Source organism: Macaca nemestrina, chromosome 19 (assembly GCF_043159975.1).
Source record: "Macaca nemestrina isolate mMacNem1 chromosome 19, mMacNem.hap1, whole genome shotgun sequence".
Lineage (NCBI taxonomy): Eukaryota > Metazoa > Chordata > Mammalia > Primates > Cercopithecidae > Macaca > Macaca nemestrina.
Window position 1 is genome coordinate 79,383,149 of NC_092143.1, and position 14,113 is coordinate 79,397,261.

At 47.1% G+C, this 14,113-nt stretch overlaps 1 protein-coding gene across 13 annotated transcripts in view; it reads left to right on the forward strand.

Annotated features, from left to right (window-relative positions):
* LOC105478868 (microtubule crosslinking factor 1) overlaps positions 1-14,113 on the forward strand; it is a 124,992-nt gene that overhangs the window by 106,350 nt on the left and 4,529 nt on the right. For 12 of the 13 annotated variants that reach the window (XM_011736591.2, XM_011736586.2, XM_024791965.2 and 9 more), the window contains 3 exons: positions 4,769-5,065; positions 7,320-7,351; positions 10,592-12,125. In XM_011736591.2, the coding sequence (XP_011734893.2) occupies positions 4,769-5,065; positions 7,320-7,351; positions 10,592-12,125 (1,863 nt within the window). The remainder of the gene's footprint in view (positions 1-4,768; positions 5,066-7,319; positions 7,352-10,591; positions 12,126-14,113) is intronic. The other variant, XM_011736587.2, reaches the window with a different exon arrangement.

Genomic DNA, 14,113 nt, shown 5'->3' on the forward strand with positions numbered 1-14,113 from the left:
GCAGGGTGGGTGGGGTTGTGGGAGGGGGGATAACTTTTTAAAGGAATTTAAAGACTAAACTGGAAAGAGGAGGTTATTTCAGGTCTTATTCAGTTGAAAACAAACTATAACTTTTAAGATTGCCACTAAAGATGTGGTCACAGTGACTGCTCCGACTTGAATGGAATTGTTGTCATTAGAAAAGAAATTGCTGAATTCAGTTGGAAGTCAGGCTGTTTGCTGGTGAGTGTGCCCGCTGTGGATATTGCTGAGCTGTGATTAGATGGACCATAGTCAAGAGAGGTAGCTGGTAGCTCATCATCTTAGCTAAACAAACAATTCAGAAACTCAGATGAATTTGGGGAGGACGGGGGTAGTCGTTTTTCTGCCAATATAACCGTTCTCTGCATTGCATCAGACTTAGAACAGTTTGCATAGTTGCAGTAGTTCCTGAGGGATACACAAATTAAATTGATGAAGATCTGGAATTCTTCCCTGGCTGGATTTTTACATAGTATACATTTTGTTTATTTCAGCCAGTCACACACTTACAAATTTATGCGGTCTCAAGGAAATGTATTAATCACTAAGAAATTGAGCTCAGGAAAAATAATCTCATTACTCTATTTTAAATACCCATAGAGCCTTTTGAAAAATGTGCTCTATTATCCACAGACATGGTGCCTGTGTTATGCAGGTACAATGACAAAGGTGAGCGTATGCATATGTTGGATAGGGACGGAGGCAGAATGAACTAAATGGTAAAAAAGAGCAAGAGCCTTTGGCTGGGAAACCACTGAGAAGAATAAAATCCCCACAGGTGAGCTTTGATCACCACTTGCATTCCAGCCTGGGTGACAGACCGAGACCCCATCTCCAAAAAACAAAAGAAGGAAAGTACACTGCATATAGAAGAGCTGAAACTCTTCCCACGTTTCACCACTTACACAAACGAGTCACCTTACTAATCTTTGATATTCCCCAAATCCTATCAAGAGGAACGCTGGCCACTTCCTTTCTGGCTTGGAAATGCAGCACTTGTGAAGAGTCTCCTGTATTAAATCTCCTGTGTGTCTGTGCTCTATGGTTAGGTGGAAATCTTAGGGATAGAAGTGGCACTAATTTATTATATCCAACTTTAGTTGACCGGTGTCACAGTAACTCCAGGCAACTTGTCGCCAGGGAGCTTCATTCTTGGCCCATGCTCTAGGGCCACTCACTTTTTACGTCCCTCCTGACCCCGGTGAGGCCATCGTGATCCCTGCCATGGCCCCTTTAGGGTGCCCTTCGCCTGTTAGCCATGGTGGCTTGTTGGACTAGTCACAGGCTTCATTTGTTTGGGAAGTCACACCTTGGATATAAATTAAGCAAGTCTTTTAGGTTTTTATTTTTACTTTTGGGAATGAAGAATTTCTGCTAAGGGAAAAATTAGACACTTGTGGTGATACTCAACTTTTGAAAAGTCAGTGACTTAAAGATGAGCCACAGCCTCATTTTGAGACTATATTTTGGAAAGGTAGTAGTCGTCAGGAGCTGACCTCCAATTCCGAGTTGTCAGTATTGGAATAGTTTGGCCACACTGACCGCCTCAGAACCCAGTCCTCAAGGTGGACATCTTTGAGCATCGTGGATCTGAAACACGTGAGTTTCGGGCATGCATCCGTTCCTGAAATCTGTTTGATGGATCCCACAGTTTTTGTACAATGATGTCATTGCTGTTTTTAGAAGACGATTGATTACAAATGAACTGACGCTTCAGACATGCAATTGTGGCTTTCAAAAATAAATCTGGCCTTTTCTCCAAAATAGTAAACATTTTTAAAGACGATTTCTTAAATCTCAGTGCCCCATCCTGATAATGAGGGAAAGCAATTATAGGCATTATCTCAACTTCCTGAAAAGAGGATATTGGTTCCAGTGTGTCTGGGCATGTGTAGATTTGGTTCCTTTATCAGTCATTGGGTTGCTTGTTCATTTAACTTCTAGCTACATATGCCGTAGGTAAATGAGAAATGTAACTGAACATTCTTCACAATGTATCCTCTCAACATTTGACTGCTTGGTAAGCCATATAATATAACCTTGACTGTGATAACCTAATACAGATGGTGAAACAAGTAACACTAAATCCATTTTCCACTTTCAGAACACATGCTTCATACTTGTCCGGTGTCATTAAATTCCTACATAATTTCTGCACCACATGAGGCATGTTATGTGATGTATGACTGTGGGAATGTGGCTAAGGTCATATAACACATTTTATCTGTCTTATCAGCCTCTCTTGTCTCAATCCCAGTTTGATTGCGGGGTGGGGGTAGGAGACTTTATGGAGTCACATTACATTTCTCCTTAGAATTGTTGAGTTCCCAGTTAACATACAGATGATGTAAAACTTGCTGTTATATTTGCTGCACTTACCAAGCTAAAAAGTGTCATCCATGCATTCTCCTTCCAGTAACTTTCTTAAATCAGCTGCCATTCTTTTAAAAAAAATCCATTCTTTTAAAACCTGTTTACAAAGTGGCCTTTTTTCTTTCTACCAGTCTGGGTAAGGTGACACTCTTGAGGTCACCTTTATTGTTTCCTGTATTAAAATACGAATCTTTAACATTTTCGACTGGCATTAAAAGTTGTTTTACTCCAAGATTGCAAGTAGGTGCTGATGCTGGCTGAAATGACTCCTATAGGAAGCCCTCCCGCTCTGAGGACCGTTCTATTACAACACCCCAGAGGCATCTGAGCAGCAGATTTCTCCACCACAAGCACTCCAGTTCGTTTTTAGGAAACCTAACACTTAGCAGCTTGAGTACAAGTTGCTCCTAGCTGCCTGCGTTTATTTTTGAAATCCCACTTTACTGAGTTAGAAGGTGCTTGTTCATAGCTCTCCTCTTCAGTCATTCTTTTCCCCCTTCACTCCACACCCTTGGCGCACATTTGCAGCTTCAGATGGGATTCTTGCATTTTAATTTCTTGCCCAAAATAGCTTAGAGATGATCATGTGTTGAAACTAAATTGTGCCGACATGCATTAAATGAACATATAAAAAGCCTTCCTTTTTTTTTTTTTTTTTTTTTTTTAAAGAAAGCAGTTAGCATCTTTAAGAAAACTGCAAAGAACTGTGTCATCATCAGGGAGGAGGAGGAGAGAGCAGAGGGGCAGAGCTAAAACGTAGAGTTTTTAGGATTTGCTGGGTCCTTCATTTGACTGTGAACTGCCTCAGATGCTAACATGTAAGCTTTGGCTGCATCAGACTCCATCTTTCTCAAAGATAAAGATAAATCTCTGTTCCGCCGCCTTAGAAATTACAATGAGCCAACGTCCTTTTGTCTTTCCTGTCTTCCATGGCTTTCTCCTGACTATACAGAAAGCATGTTTGCATCCAACGTGTGGATGAATGCTCAGATTAGGACACAGAGATGCAGTTTGTAAGTGATGCTTAAAAAAAATGAATTGATCTGCATTCAAGGAGGTTTTAGAATTTCCTGGCACCGTCTCAGCACTTGAGGACTTTAAATCATTGTTTGGCCACTCCTTCAGGTCAAATCCAAATGTCACTTTCATCGTTCAGATACTTTACTTATTCAGAAGAGCAGTCAATCCTGTAGTGTGAGCTTGTCATCCAATAAAGGCTCCGTTAAAGACTCATAGGCAGAAATAGCTTCAGGTCTCAGTTGTGCTTTCTGTGGCCGTTTTAGAAAGAGAAGCAATGAGGAGGGATCAGGAGAATGGAGTGGAAGCTGGTGAGGGCTCCTGTGGGGAGGGAGGCCGTGCGCCCTGCAAGCCATTTGCCTGCCTGCCTCAGCAGTTCCTTGTGATTTCGTATGGGCCCCTTCCTGAGCCACCTCCACAAGATCTCCATCTAGTGGCCCAAAACGGCCCAGAAAGGCATAATGCCTTTACGTGGGCTGGGCCCCCACTAGCCAGCCTGACTCCTGTGAGCCCACGTGCACAACCCATCTTACAGATAAGGAAGCTGAGCTCAGGAGAGTCGGGAACTTGCACCTGCCTGCGAACCAGCAAGCCACACATCAATGGTTCCGACTCAGGTCTTCTAACTCCAGGTGGCCCTGTGCTTGCCCACTGCCGCTTCTTGAGTTCAACCGAGTCAGGCAAGAAGTATGACTATAATGTAAAGTGGCTTTTTAAAATTTTCTTCACTCAGTCATACCAGATCTTTACTTGCCTTTATAGCTAAGTTTTTATCATCTCAAAGTGTAAGTTATGTTTAACACCAAATGGTTAACAGCCATTTGAGTTTGTAACACCAAATGGTTACAAACTCAAGTTTGCTCACTTGAGTTATTGATAGGACCTGTTCCACATGCCCTGGGACTAGTTAGGAAAATCAGCTTCACACTTAGAAGTTTGCTGTCACTGACAGGATTCCACTGAGTGTCTTCAGTTCTGAAGGAAGTTCCAAAGAGCATTTTAAACATATTCTTTAACAGCATTAGATTTAAAAATAGTAATAAATGTAGAATTTCCCACGAGCACAACTCTCAGAGTTATGTACAGTAACACATATATTGGTGTCAGAAAGAGTTCACCCTATTTGTGTGTGGTTAATGCAGATTTTCTGGGCCCGATAAAATTGTGGGTTTTGTAAAGCATCTGTAATGTTGTGTTACCTTTTGAAATTAAGATCAGAACGTTAAGAACATTTGCTTCTCACAATGTTTTTCAAACTGACCTATGAGTAATTCCAAATTGTGGAGAAACAATGGTCTTAGGGAGACCATCAGACAGAAAAGTGAGGCTAATTATTTTCATTTTTAAAATTCTCAAGTTGCAGAAAGAGAACAGTCCCCGGAGAGGTGGCAGTTTCCTCTGTGATCAAAAAGACGGCAACGTTCGCCCCTTTCCCCACCAGGGAAGCCACCGCGTGCCCCGTCCTGTGGCCATGTGGCCTTGTGCAGACGCCGACTCCATCCCGTTTGAAGACCAGCCGCTGTCCAAGCTGAAGGAGTCGGACAGGTGCTCGGCCAGTGAGAATCTCTACCTGGATGCCTTGTCCCTGGATGACGAGCCAGAGGAGCCACCAGCCCACAGGCCCGAGAGGGAGTTCAGGAATCGCCTCCCTGAGGTCAGCCAGGTTTTCTCCATCCTAGTTGACTACTATGGAATAAGGGAGCCGTCATGAAGCCTAAGAGGCATCTGCCAGATTCCTCTCCTGGCGGGCTCCAGCACTTTTGCATACTGCAACCTCCGAACTGAGTAAAAATGAAATCTTCACAACACCAAGGGTTTTGCTTGACCCTCAATTAGCATGCCCTGCTGTCAGTTTAACTTTGCCCCTTGTTTCAGGTTTAGAAATACTGGACTAGAGTCCTATACAGAAGGCAGGTCTCACAAATGAGTGTGTCCCATAAAACACACAAGAGGAAGTAAGTAATTCTGGGACGTGTATATGCTCAACTTTTTCTTTTTCTTTTTTTCCTTTTTTTTTTTTTTTTTTTGATTTTTTGGAGCTGGAGGTCTCACTCTCTTGCCCAGGGTGGAATGTAGTGGCCGATAACGGCTCACTGCAGCCTTGACCTCCCAGGTCCAATTGATCCTTCCCCATCAGCCTCCTAAGTAGCTGGGACCACAGGCACGTGCTACCATGCCTGGCTAATTTTTTTTAATTTTATTTTTTAAGTAGAGACAGGGTCTCCCTGTGTTGCCCAAGCTGGTCTCGAACTCCTGGGCTCAAGTGATCTATCTGCCTTGCCTTCCCCAAGTGCTGGGATTACAGGTGTGAGCCACCACACCCAGCCTCAACTTTTCTTGAAATAATAGTACAGTCTTCTGATTCTAGAAAACTAATATAACCAAAAAAATTCTGCGCAAAGGGAAAACATCCAACACTTAGAAACCTTACATAAATTAGACCACCAAATGAGTGAGCTAGGCTGTAGACATTTCCATGGCACAGCGTCAGTTATGTTTTTCTGGCTTTAAGATTTTTAAAACCTTGTTTTAAAAGTTGATTCCAGGGCTGGGCGTGGTGGTTCACGCCTGTAATCCCAGCACTTTGGGAGGCTGAGGCAGGCGGATCACGAGATCATGAGATCGAGACCATCCTGGCTAACACAGTGAAACACCGTCTCTACTAAAAATACTAAAAAATTAGCCGGGCGTAGTGGTGGGCACCTGTAGTCCCAGCTACTTGGCAGGCTGAGGCAGGAGAATGACGTGAACCCGGGAGGCGGAGCTTGCAGTGAGCTGAGATCGCACCACTGCACTCCAGCCTGGGTGACAGAGTGAGAGTCCATCTCAAAAAAAAAAAAAAAAAAGTTGATTCTAGGAATCATTACCTGTGAAGCAGTTCAACAGTTGCTGCACGTATCATTTGGTCTCCTAAACACTTAAGACTTAGACGAGTTCATATCAAATAGTATTGTTGAAATATGCGGAAATTATACTTCACTCACATCAGTAAGGTCAAATGCCTTATCCTCAGCAATGTGTATCAGGTTGACAGGACATTGCTGCAGTCCCACCCTGTCTGATCTATTGGCAATCTAGTACAGTCCAGTTACATAGCAGAGGTAACATGGGGTGGGGTCGGGAGCCTGTGGCTGGGTTCCAGCCCACTGGAACCTGCATGGCAGAGACAAGGGGCATGCTTACTAAGGGGAAGTGATAAATACCCCTTGCTATTTACTGTCTTGAAAAATATGCTTCCATTAAAGTTAGTCAGAGGCTTGCTGTTTCACAACCACGTCAGCACAAGAGTGTTTTCTTAGTAGACAACCTTGGGTTTCTGTTGTTCTCTACAAACACAGCATCATTCTTCTTAAAGGGGAAGGCACTGTACTTTGCCTCTGATTCTAAATGGGAATGTTTAAAATCAAGTGCCCGAGCCTAAGGATGTCACGTCAACTTCTACAGCAAGACTGGGACCAAGGGACACCAGTCTCCTAAGGTTATTCTGTCACCTTCCATCTTCCTCTCTAACAGCACACACACACTCACACACACTCTCAGTCTCACTCTCACACTTAGGTTGTTACAAAAGCTGGCTTTGAAATTCATGTAGTCGGTGAGGTCCTTTGAGGAAGCACAGAAGAGCCACTTCCTCCATGACAAAGTTTATAACCAGTTGTTCTCACTCATGTGGGCTCCTCCCTGGACTGCAGAAGCTCCAACCCCTCATCATGCTGTGGACTCGCTTTGATTATTGTACTTCAAAGGCCTCAGGGCAGTAGCACTCCTAACCAGAGCTTGGCCTCAGTGTACATTTTAAATGGTGTTTTCCTGGGGGTGCAGAGCAAACAAATCACTTAAGTACAATCAGGCCTAGTTCTAGGCAACCAAAATTAACCGATTCAGACAAAGTCATTTCTTCTTTATAGGAAGAAGAAAATCACAAGGGGAATCTTCAAAGGTAAGTAAGATTGATGAAAAAAATAGATTACTGGAATAAAAATGTCTTGGTCTTAAAATTCTGTTTTGTCAATGCAGTCTATTTTACCACTCTCTCCAAAATGACTTAAAATTATGCCACTTCTGAAGAAGTGGCTGCTTTACTATTCATTTCATAAACGTGGTATTTTTGATTGTTAACAACAAAGAAGCTAGACATGCTGTGTCATGGGTGTATGAGTTTTATGGTAGACTTTCCAGTTGTAGTTGTGTTATGTATACAAAGGAATGCTTGTGTTTAGTGATTATTGAAAGGTCCATGGAAACCTCTCTTTTCTCTTTTAAAGTGTGGGAAATCTCTCTCGTATGCTGTGAGATGTTTTATACACTGTATTTAAAAGCTCCACTAAGAGAATTTATTAAAATATTTTCGGGCAGTAGTCCTAGAAGGAGATATATAGTGGTTGGTGTGGATGTTAGTTATACACCAGTTTTTTCCTCCCCAGTTTAATTTCCTCCAGTTTTACTTTTTCTTCATTCTCCAAATGAATACATACCATTTCTACTACATGAAATTTCTTCTCAGGCAATTCAACATTTCCAGATCGCCTCATCCTTGATTTCCCTCTGAACTTTGAGTCTGTGAATGACCATCCCTTTCCCATTTGCTCTCCGCAGCACCTAGCCGTGCCTGTGGCACACTTCAGTCCTTCACACTGTCTTCTCTGGTCCTTCTTGGGTGGTACAGGACAGTACTTGAGAGCTCAGGCTCTAGAGCCAAACTGCCTGGGTTGATTGGTTGGTTGATTTATTTATTTATTTTTGAAATGGAGTCTCACTCTTTCTCCCAGGCTGGAGTACAGTGGCACAATCTTGGCTCACTGCAACCTCTGCCCCCTGGGTTCAAGCAATTCTGTATCAGCCTCCCAAGTAGCTGGGATTACAGGCAAACCCCACCACAACGGGCTAATGTTTATATTTTAATAGAGACAGAGTTTCGCCATGTTGGCCTGGCTGGTCTCGAATTCCTGACCTCAAGTGATCCACCCGCCTCAGCCTTCCAGAGTGCTGGGATTACAGGCGTGAGCCACTGCGCCCAGCCCAAACTGCCTGGGTTTAAATCACTTCTGCCTCCTTGCGTAGGTTACTCAACTGCTTTGTGCCTCCGTTTCCTTATCTGTATACAGGAGGTATTTTGATTATCTTTTTTTTTTTTTTTTTTTTTTTTTTTTTTTTTGCAGCTTATGTATGTTAATACACATAATGAAAGCAGCACATGGCACAAAACAAGCAGTAAACAGAGTTTAGTCATTACACCCTCCCACCTTCCCCATTCACAGAAGCAGCCACATCAGTATTTCCGGTTAGGCTTTGGAGCAACTGTACTCCACCACTCAAGCCATCAGCCTTTATGCTTTCAAAAGTAACACATGCTTGTTATAAAATGGAAACATTGGCTGAGGCAGGAAAATTGCTTGAACCTGGGAGGCAGAGGTTGCAGTGAACTGAGATTGCGCCACTGCACTCCAGCCTGGGCGACAGAGTGAGACTCTGTCTCAAAAAAAAAAAAAAAAAAAAAAAAAAAAATATATATATATATATATATATATGTATATCTCGAAATGTCCAAAGTGAAAACTGGATGTGCCCTCCCCACCGGCCCCTTTTCCTCTGGCTTCCAGCTGCCTGGTATGTTTGCACCACTCTCTTCGATGCACCCGGAAGCGCCTACACGTGCTCCAGACATGTCCTGCATTTTCTCATCACGGTTTTGTTTGCTTTGGCTACTGCTGAGGTTCATGGGCTTTGTTTGCTTTGGCCACTGCTGAGGTTAATGCCTCTGCTCTCTCTGTCTTTTTATCATCTCTGTTCCACCATATCCATCCATGCCCCAGAGGCACTGAGTTCCCACCCAGGTAGGTGCCACTGATTTAACTCTGAGACAGTTCCTCTGTGGGCAGAAGTGGGGGTTAGATGAGCTATGTCCACAGAAATGTGGAAGGGACCAGGGTGTCGGCATGTGTTTGGCACTTACAGTCCCCAGCGAACAGTGTTCTGAAACTCATTATTAATTCAGCAACTCCTTGAATTGAGAAGAAGGAAATTCATACTTGCTGGAAAGCTCATGACCTTGGGACAAATCAACCCATCCCTACCATTGCCCTTCCTTTCCGGCCCTGGATCTAGCCAGCACCACTGGACAGTTGGTAGATTATTTCTAACAACAACAAAAAGATAACAAGATGGAATGCCTAACGACGTCACTTTTAGCCTGCTGTTTTACCCCATGGGGCTGACCACATGGGTGGGTGCCTTGCCCCCACGGTGAAGCCAGCTGTCAGCAAAGCTGCCCAGAGCTTTGCTGGTTCTGTGTACCAGTGCACACGGTATGGGGACTTGCTCAGAGCAGACCCCAGTTCTGGCCTCATCATATTAATAGGTCCTGTGGAGGAGTGGTCCATACACTCAATCTGGGACCCCTTCCACAGGGCCTGCACTAGTCTAGATCCCTAGGTTTAAGCCTGTGCTTTGTGGGGTGAAAGGAATATCAGTATGTCCTATCAGAATCTGGACAGTGAGTCTGCAGACACCTCACCTCCCCATCCCACCCCAGCTGGAGGGATTCCAGGCCAAAGAGGTTCTGTTGCCTGAGACACCGGGCACAGCCAGCCCCAGCCCCGTTCCTGACCACCACTTCTTTGCCCTGGTGGTAGTTGTGCCCAAGCACTCCGGCCACTTTCTGTCTTAGCCTGGAAGCATTGCTGGCACCCCTGCAGCACCTGCCGGGCGTGTGAGAGGCACTCAGCGAACTCATGGCAGATTGAAAGTGCTGACACATGGAAGAATCCACACCAAATCTGTGTCTGTCAGGTGGCGGCTTGCCAAAACCTGGCCATCGCCGTGACTCACCGTCTTCACCCTTCAATTGTGGTCCGAGCAAGTCTCCTGAGAATTCTCACTGAGGCACTGAGGCCTCAAGTGATTCTCCTGTCTTGGCCTCCCAAAGCGTTGGGATTACAGGTGTGAGCCAGAGTTGGTTATATTAAATTCTGACCAATGCAGGGCTTCAGGAACAATTCCAGAGCCACACAGAGTCCAATAGCTGCCCGCAGGATAAGCCCGTGGGTGCAGCGCATGAGCAGCTGAAAGTGTTCTCCTGGTGTGGGTGGAAGCAGGCGCCTTCCCCGACACTTCCCTCGCAGGGCAGGACGTGGGTGCTGTGGTGTGGGGGGGCTGACATCCGCTTTTCTGCTTTTCCCAGGGCAGTGTCCGTGTCCTCCATGTCTGAGTTCCAGCGCCTCATGGACATCTCCCCGTTCCTGCCTGAGAAGGGCCTGCCGTCCACCAGCAGCAAGGAGGACATCACCCCACCCCTGTCTCCAGACGACCTCAAGTACATTGAGGAGTTCAACAAGAGCTGGGACTACACACCCACCAGGGGCCACAATGGTGGGGGGCCAGACCTCTGGGCCGACAGGACCGAGGTGGGGCGGGCAGGGCATGAGGACAGCACGGAGCCTTTTCCCGACTCCTCCTGGTACCTGACGACAAGTGTCACCATGACCACGGACACCATGACCAGCCCAGAGCACTGCCAGAAGCAGCCGCTGCGGAGCCACGTCCTCACCGAGCAGTCGGGGGTGCGCGTGTTACACAGCCCGCCTGCCGTGCGCAGGGTCGACAGCATCACGGTGGCGGGTGGCGAGAGTCCCTTTCCCACAAGCAGAGCCAGAGGGAGCCTGGGAGACACCAAGGGGGGCCCTCCAGAACCCATGCTCAGCAGGTGGCCTTGCACCTCCCCCAGGCACTCCCGGGACTACGTGGAGGGGGGACGGCGCCCCCTCGATAGCCCTCTCTGTACCTCCCTGGGGTTTGCCTCCCCACTGCACAGCCTGGAGATGTCCAAGAACTTGAGTGATGACATGAAGGAGGTGGCCTTCTCTGTCAGGAATGCCATCTGCTCTGGCCCTGGTGAGCCACAAGTCAAGGACATGGCCTGCCAGACCAATGGGTCCCGGACGATGGGGACCCAGACTGTTCAGACCATCAGTGTGGGCTTGCAGACTGAAGCCCTGCGTGGCAGCGGTGTCACCAGCAGCCCCCACAAGTGTCTCACGCCGAAGGCTGGGGGCGGTGCTACACCCGTGTCGTCTCCTTCCCGAAGCCTTAGGAGCAGACAGGTGGCCCCTGCCATCGAGAAAGTGCAGGCCAAGTTTGAACGCACATGCTGCTCCCCCAAGTATGGTTCTCCCAAGCTGCAGAGGAAGCCCCTCCCCAAAGCTGACCAGCCAAATAACAGGACGTCACCAGGGATGGCCCAGAAAGGGTACAGTGAGTCAGCCTGGGCCCGCTCCACCACCACAAGGGAGAGCCCCGTGCACACCACCATCAATGATGGCCTCTCCAGCCTCTTCAACATCATCGACCACAGCCCCGTGGTGCAGGACCCCTTCCAGAAGGGGCTGCGGGCCGGCAGTCGGTCTCGCTCAGCAGAACCCCCACCGGAGCTGGCCCCAGGCCAGGAAACAGGCACCAATTCCCGAGGAAGGTCACCTAGCCCCATTGGGGTGGGCTCAGAGATGTGCAGGGAGGAAGGGGGAGAGGGCACGCCAGTGAGGCAGGACTTATCTGCTCCCCCTGGCTACACACTCACTGAGAACGTGGCCCGGATCCTCAACAAGAAGCTGCTGGAGCATGCCTTAAAGGAGGAGAGGAGGCAGGCTGCCTACGGGCCCCCGGGTCTCCACAGTGACAGCCACTCGCTGGGGGACACAGCCGAGCCAGGGCCCATGGAGGTAATGAACGCCGAGTGCCCCACACCCTCCCCCGCCAGCTATTCCCTTTAGCTGTGGGGCAGGTTGGGATTTGGGATTGTGCTCTGTCATTTGATCTCAGGAATCGTCCGTGATTGGTTGTCGGGAGCTGGGGAGGTGTTGGGTTTATGGGAGAATAGAATAGGCAGAAAAAACCCTGAGGAACTTTTCTAAAGAAAATGTTCTTTTATTGTCCTCAGGAAATCATATAGTACACGATTTGATGTGGGTTCTGTCACCAGTCTAAGTGATTGATCCTTGCTTATCAGGGCGTTTCATTTGGGGTCATAGCTTGCCTTCTTTCTGTGTGAATTTGTGCATGTGTACAAACTATGGGATGGTTGTGTCAGGCTTTCTGCATACTGCAGACCTTCATATGGGACAGCATGAGGTGAGCTGCAGAGGGTCTGGACAACGTGGGCACGAGCACATCTCATCAGGAGCCATAAGATCTCGATTCCTGGGCTGGCTTCCTTACAAAACAGCCATCTGGCAGCTCACAAATCACTTACCCTCTTTGTGGCCATGAGCCCCCTGAGCAGTAAAACCAAGTGAAACAAATAGGCAAAATCAAAATCCTGCCCTAATACAATATGATTATCATTATTGCCCTTGATACTACTCACAAATCAATCCACTGTGAACTGGGTTCTGATACGTATCTACATGTGGTGTTTTTGTACAAACAGGGAGCAAAATGAAAGCCTGATGATATGCTGGTGGTGACGGCTATGGGGATGCCACTTTGTGGTTTGTGCAGCACAGAGAGGACGTGTCTGTCTGGCGAGTGAGTCCAACTCGCCTGGAGTCTGGATGAACAGGCTCCACGCTGGGACCCCCTGGCCCCATGGGCACTCCCCCAGCCAGGCTGCTCCCGCAGATGGTAGCGGTCAGAGGAGGAGGACGGCAGCATGCTCCTGGGCTGCCCGCTGCTTTCTCGCCAGGACCCGAGCAGCCCTGGCTTCATGGGCAGGGAGAGGAAGAAGGTGTATTGCCTGTTTCACCTGGCCCATGTTTCCCACAAGAGGGTAAATGATGGCTGGCTTCCCAGTCCGGCCCACTAGTGAATGTTTAACTCAGAATGCAGGCTGCAAATCTGAATAGGTCAAACCTGTGGAACTGCCAGTGACTTACAGAAATAGCAATTCCGCATGGTTCACACCTAATATAAATATTGATGCTACATGGTCTACATGTTCCAAGATCTGAGTCTTTGTGATAAAGTTGTTTGCATGCTCTGAGGACAAACTGCTGGTTGAATGTTCTCAGGTGACAAATGGTGTCTCCTTTGGGCTACTGTCACCCCATCCTTCTGGGGTCCTCAGGTAAGTACTGCTGCCGCAGAAGGGTCTGTTTATATGGGAATGCCCTGCCTTCTTAGGGCTCCCGAGGGCTCTGATTTCAGTTGACATTGAGGCTATGTCACAAAGCATTAACCGGCTGTGCCTGTGTTGTCTATTTATATTACACACCAAATAGAAATTGTTTTTTAGGAACCAAAAAATGCTTTGAATTACTAATAGTGAATCCTGCAAGCAAAAACAGGTTCATGATGGGATCCCAGCATCATGGCATGAAAATGGTTTTATCAGTACAAAGTGGCCCAACCCCTTTTGTCCTCCGTAAAGTATTCGTTTAGATTTTCTCTTCACTTGGTGTGTTTGCCACCAAAAGAGATGACGTGAAGGGAGCGCAGTTGCAGGGACTCAGAGCGGGCACAGAGCACTCATCGGCAGCATCTCAATGCCACGGGCTCTTTTTTCCATTTCTGTTGGAATTTTGCTTGTTCTGGATTCCAGTGGGATTATTCCTGAATTGATGTAATATATTAGGGCCACTGCAGCCCCTTCCCATTGCCCCATAAATTATGCAGTAGTTCTAGGTATGCATTCCCAGATCCCCGGGACTGCTTCTGATTCCAAGCCCACCCCGTGCCCTGCTGCGGAATCTCTCCCTGAATGTTCACTCAG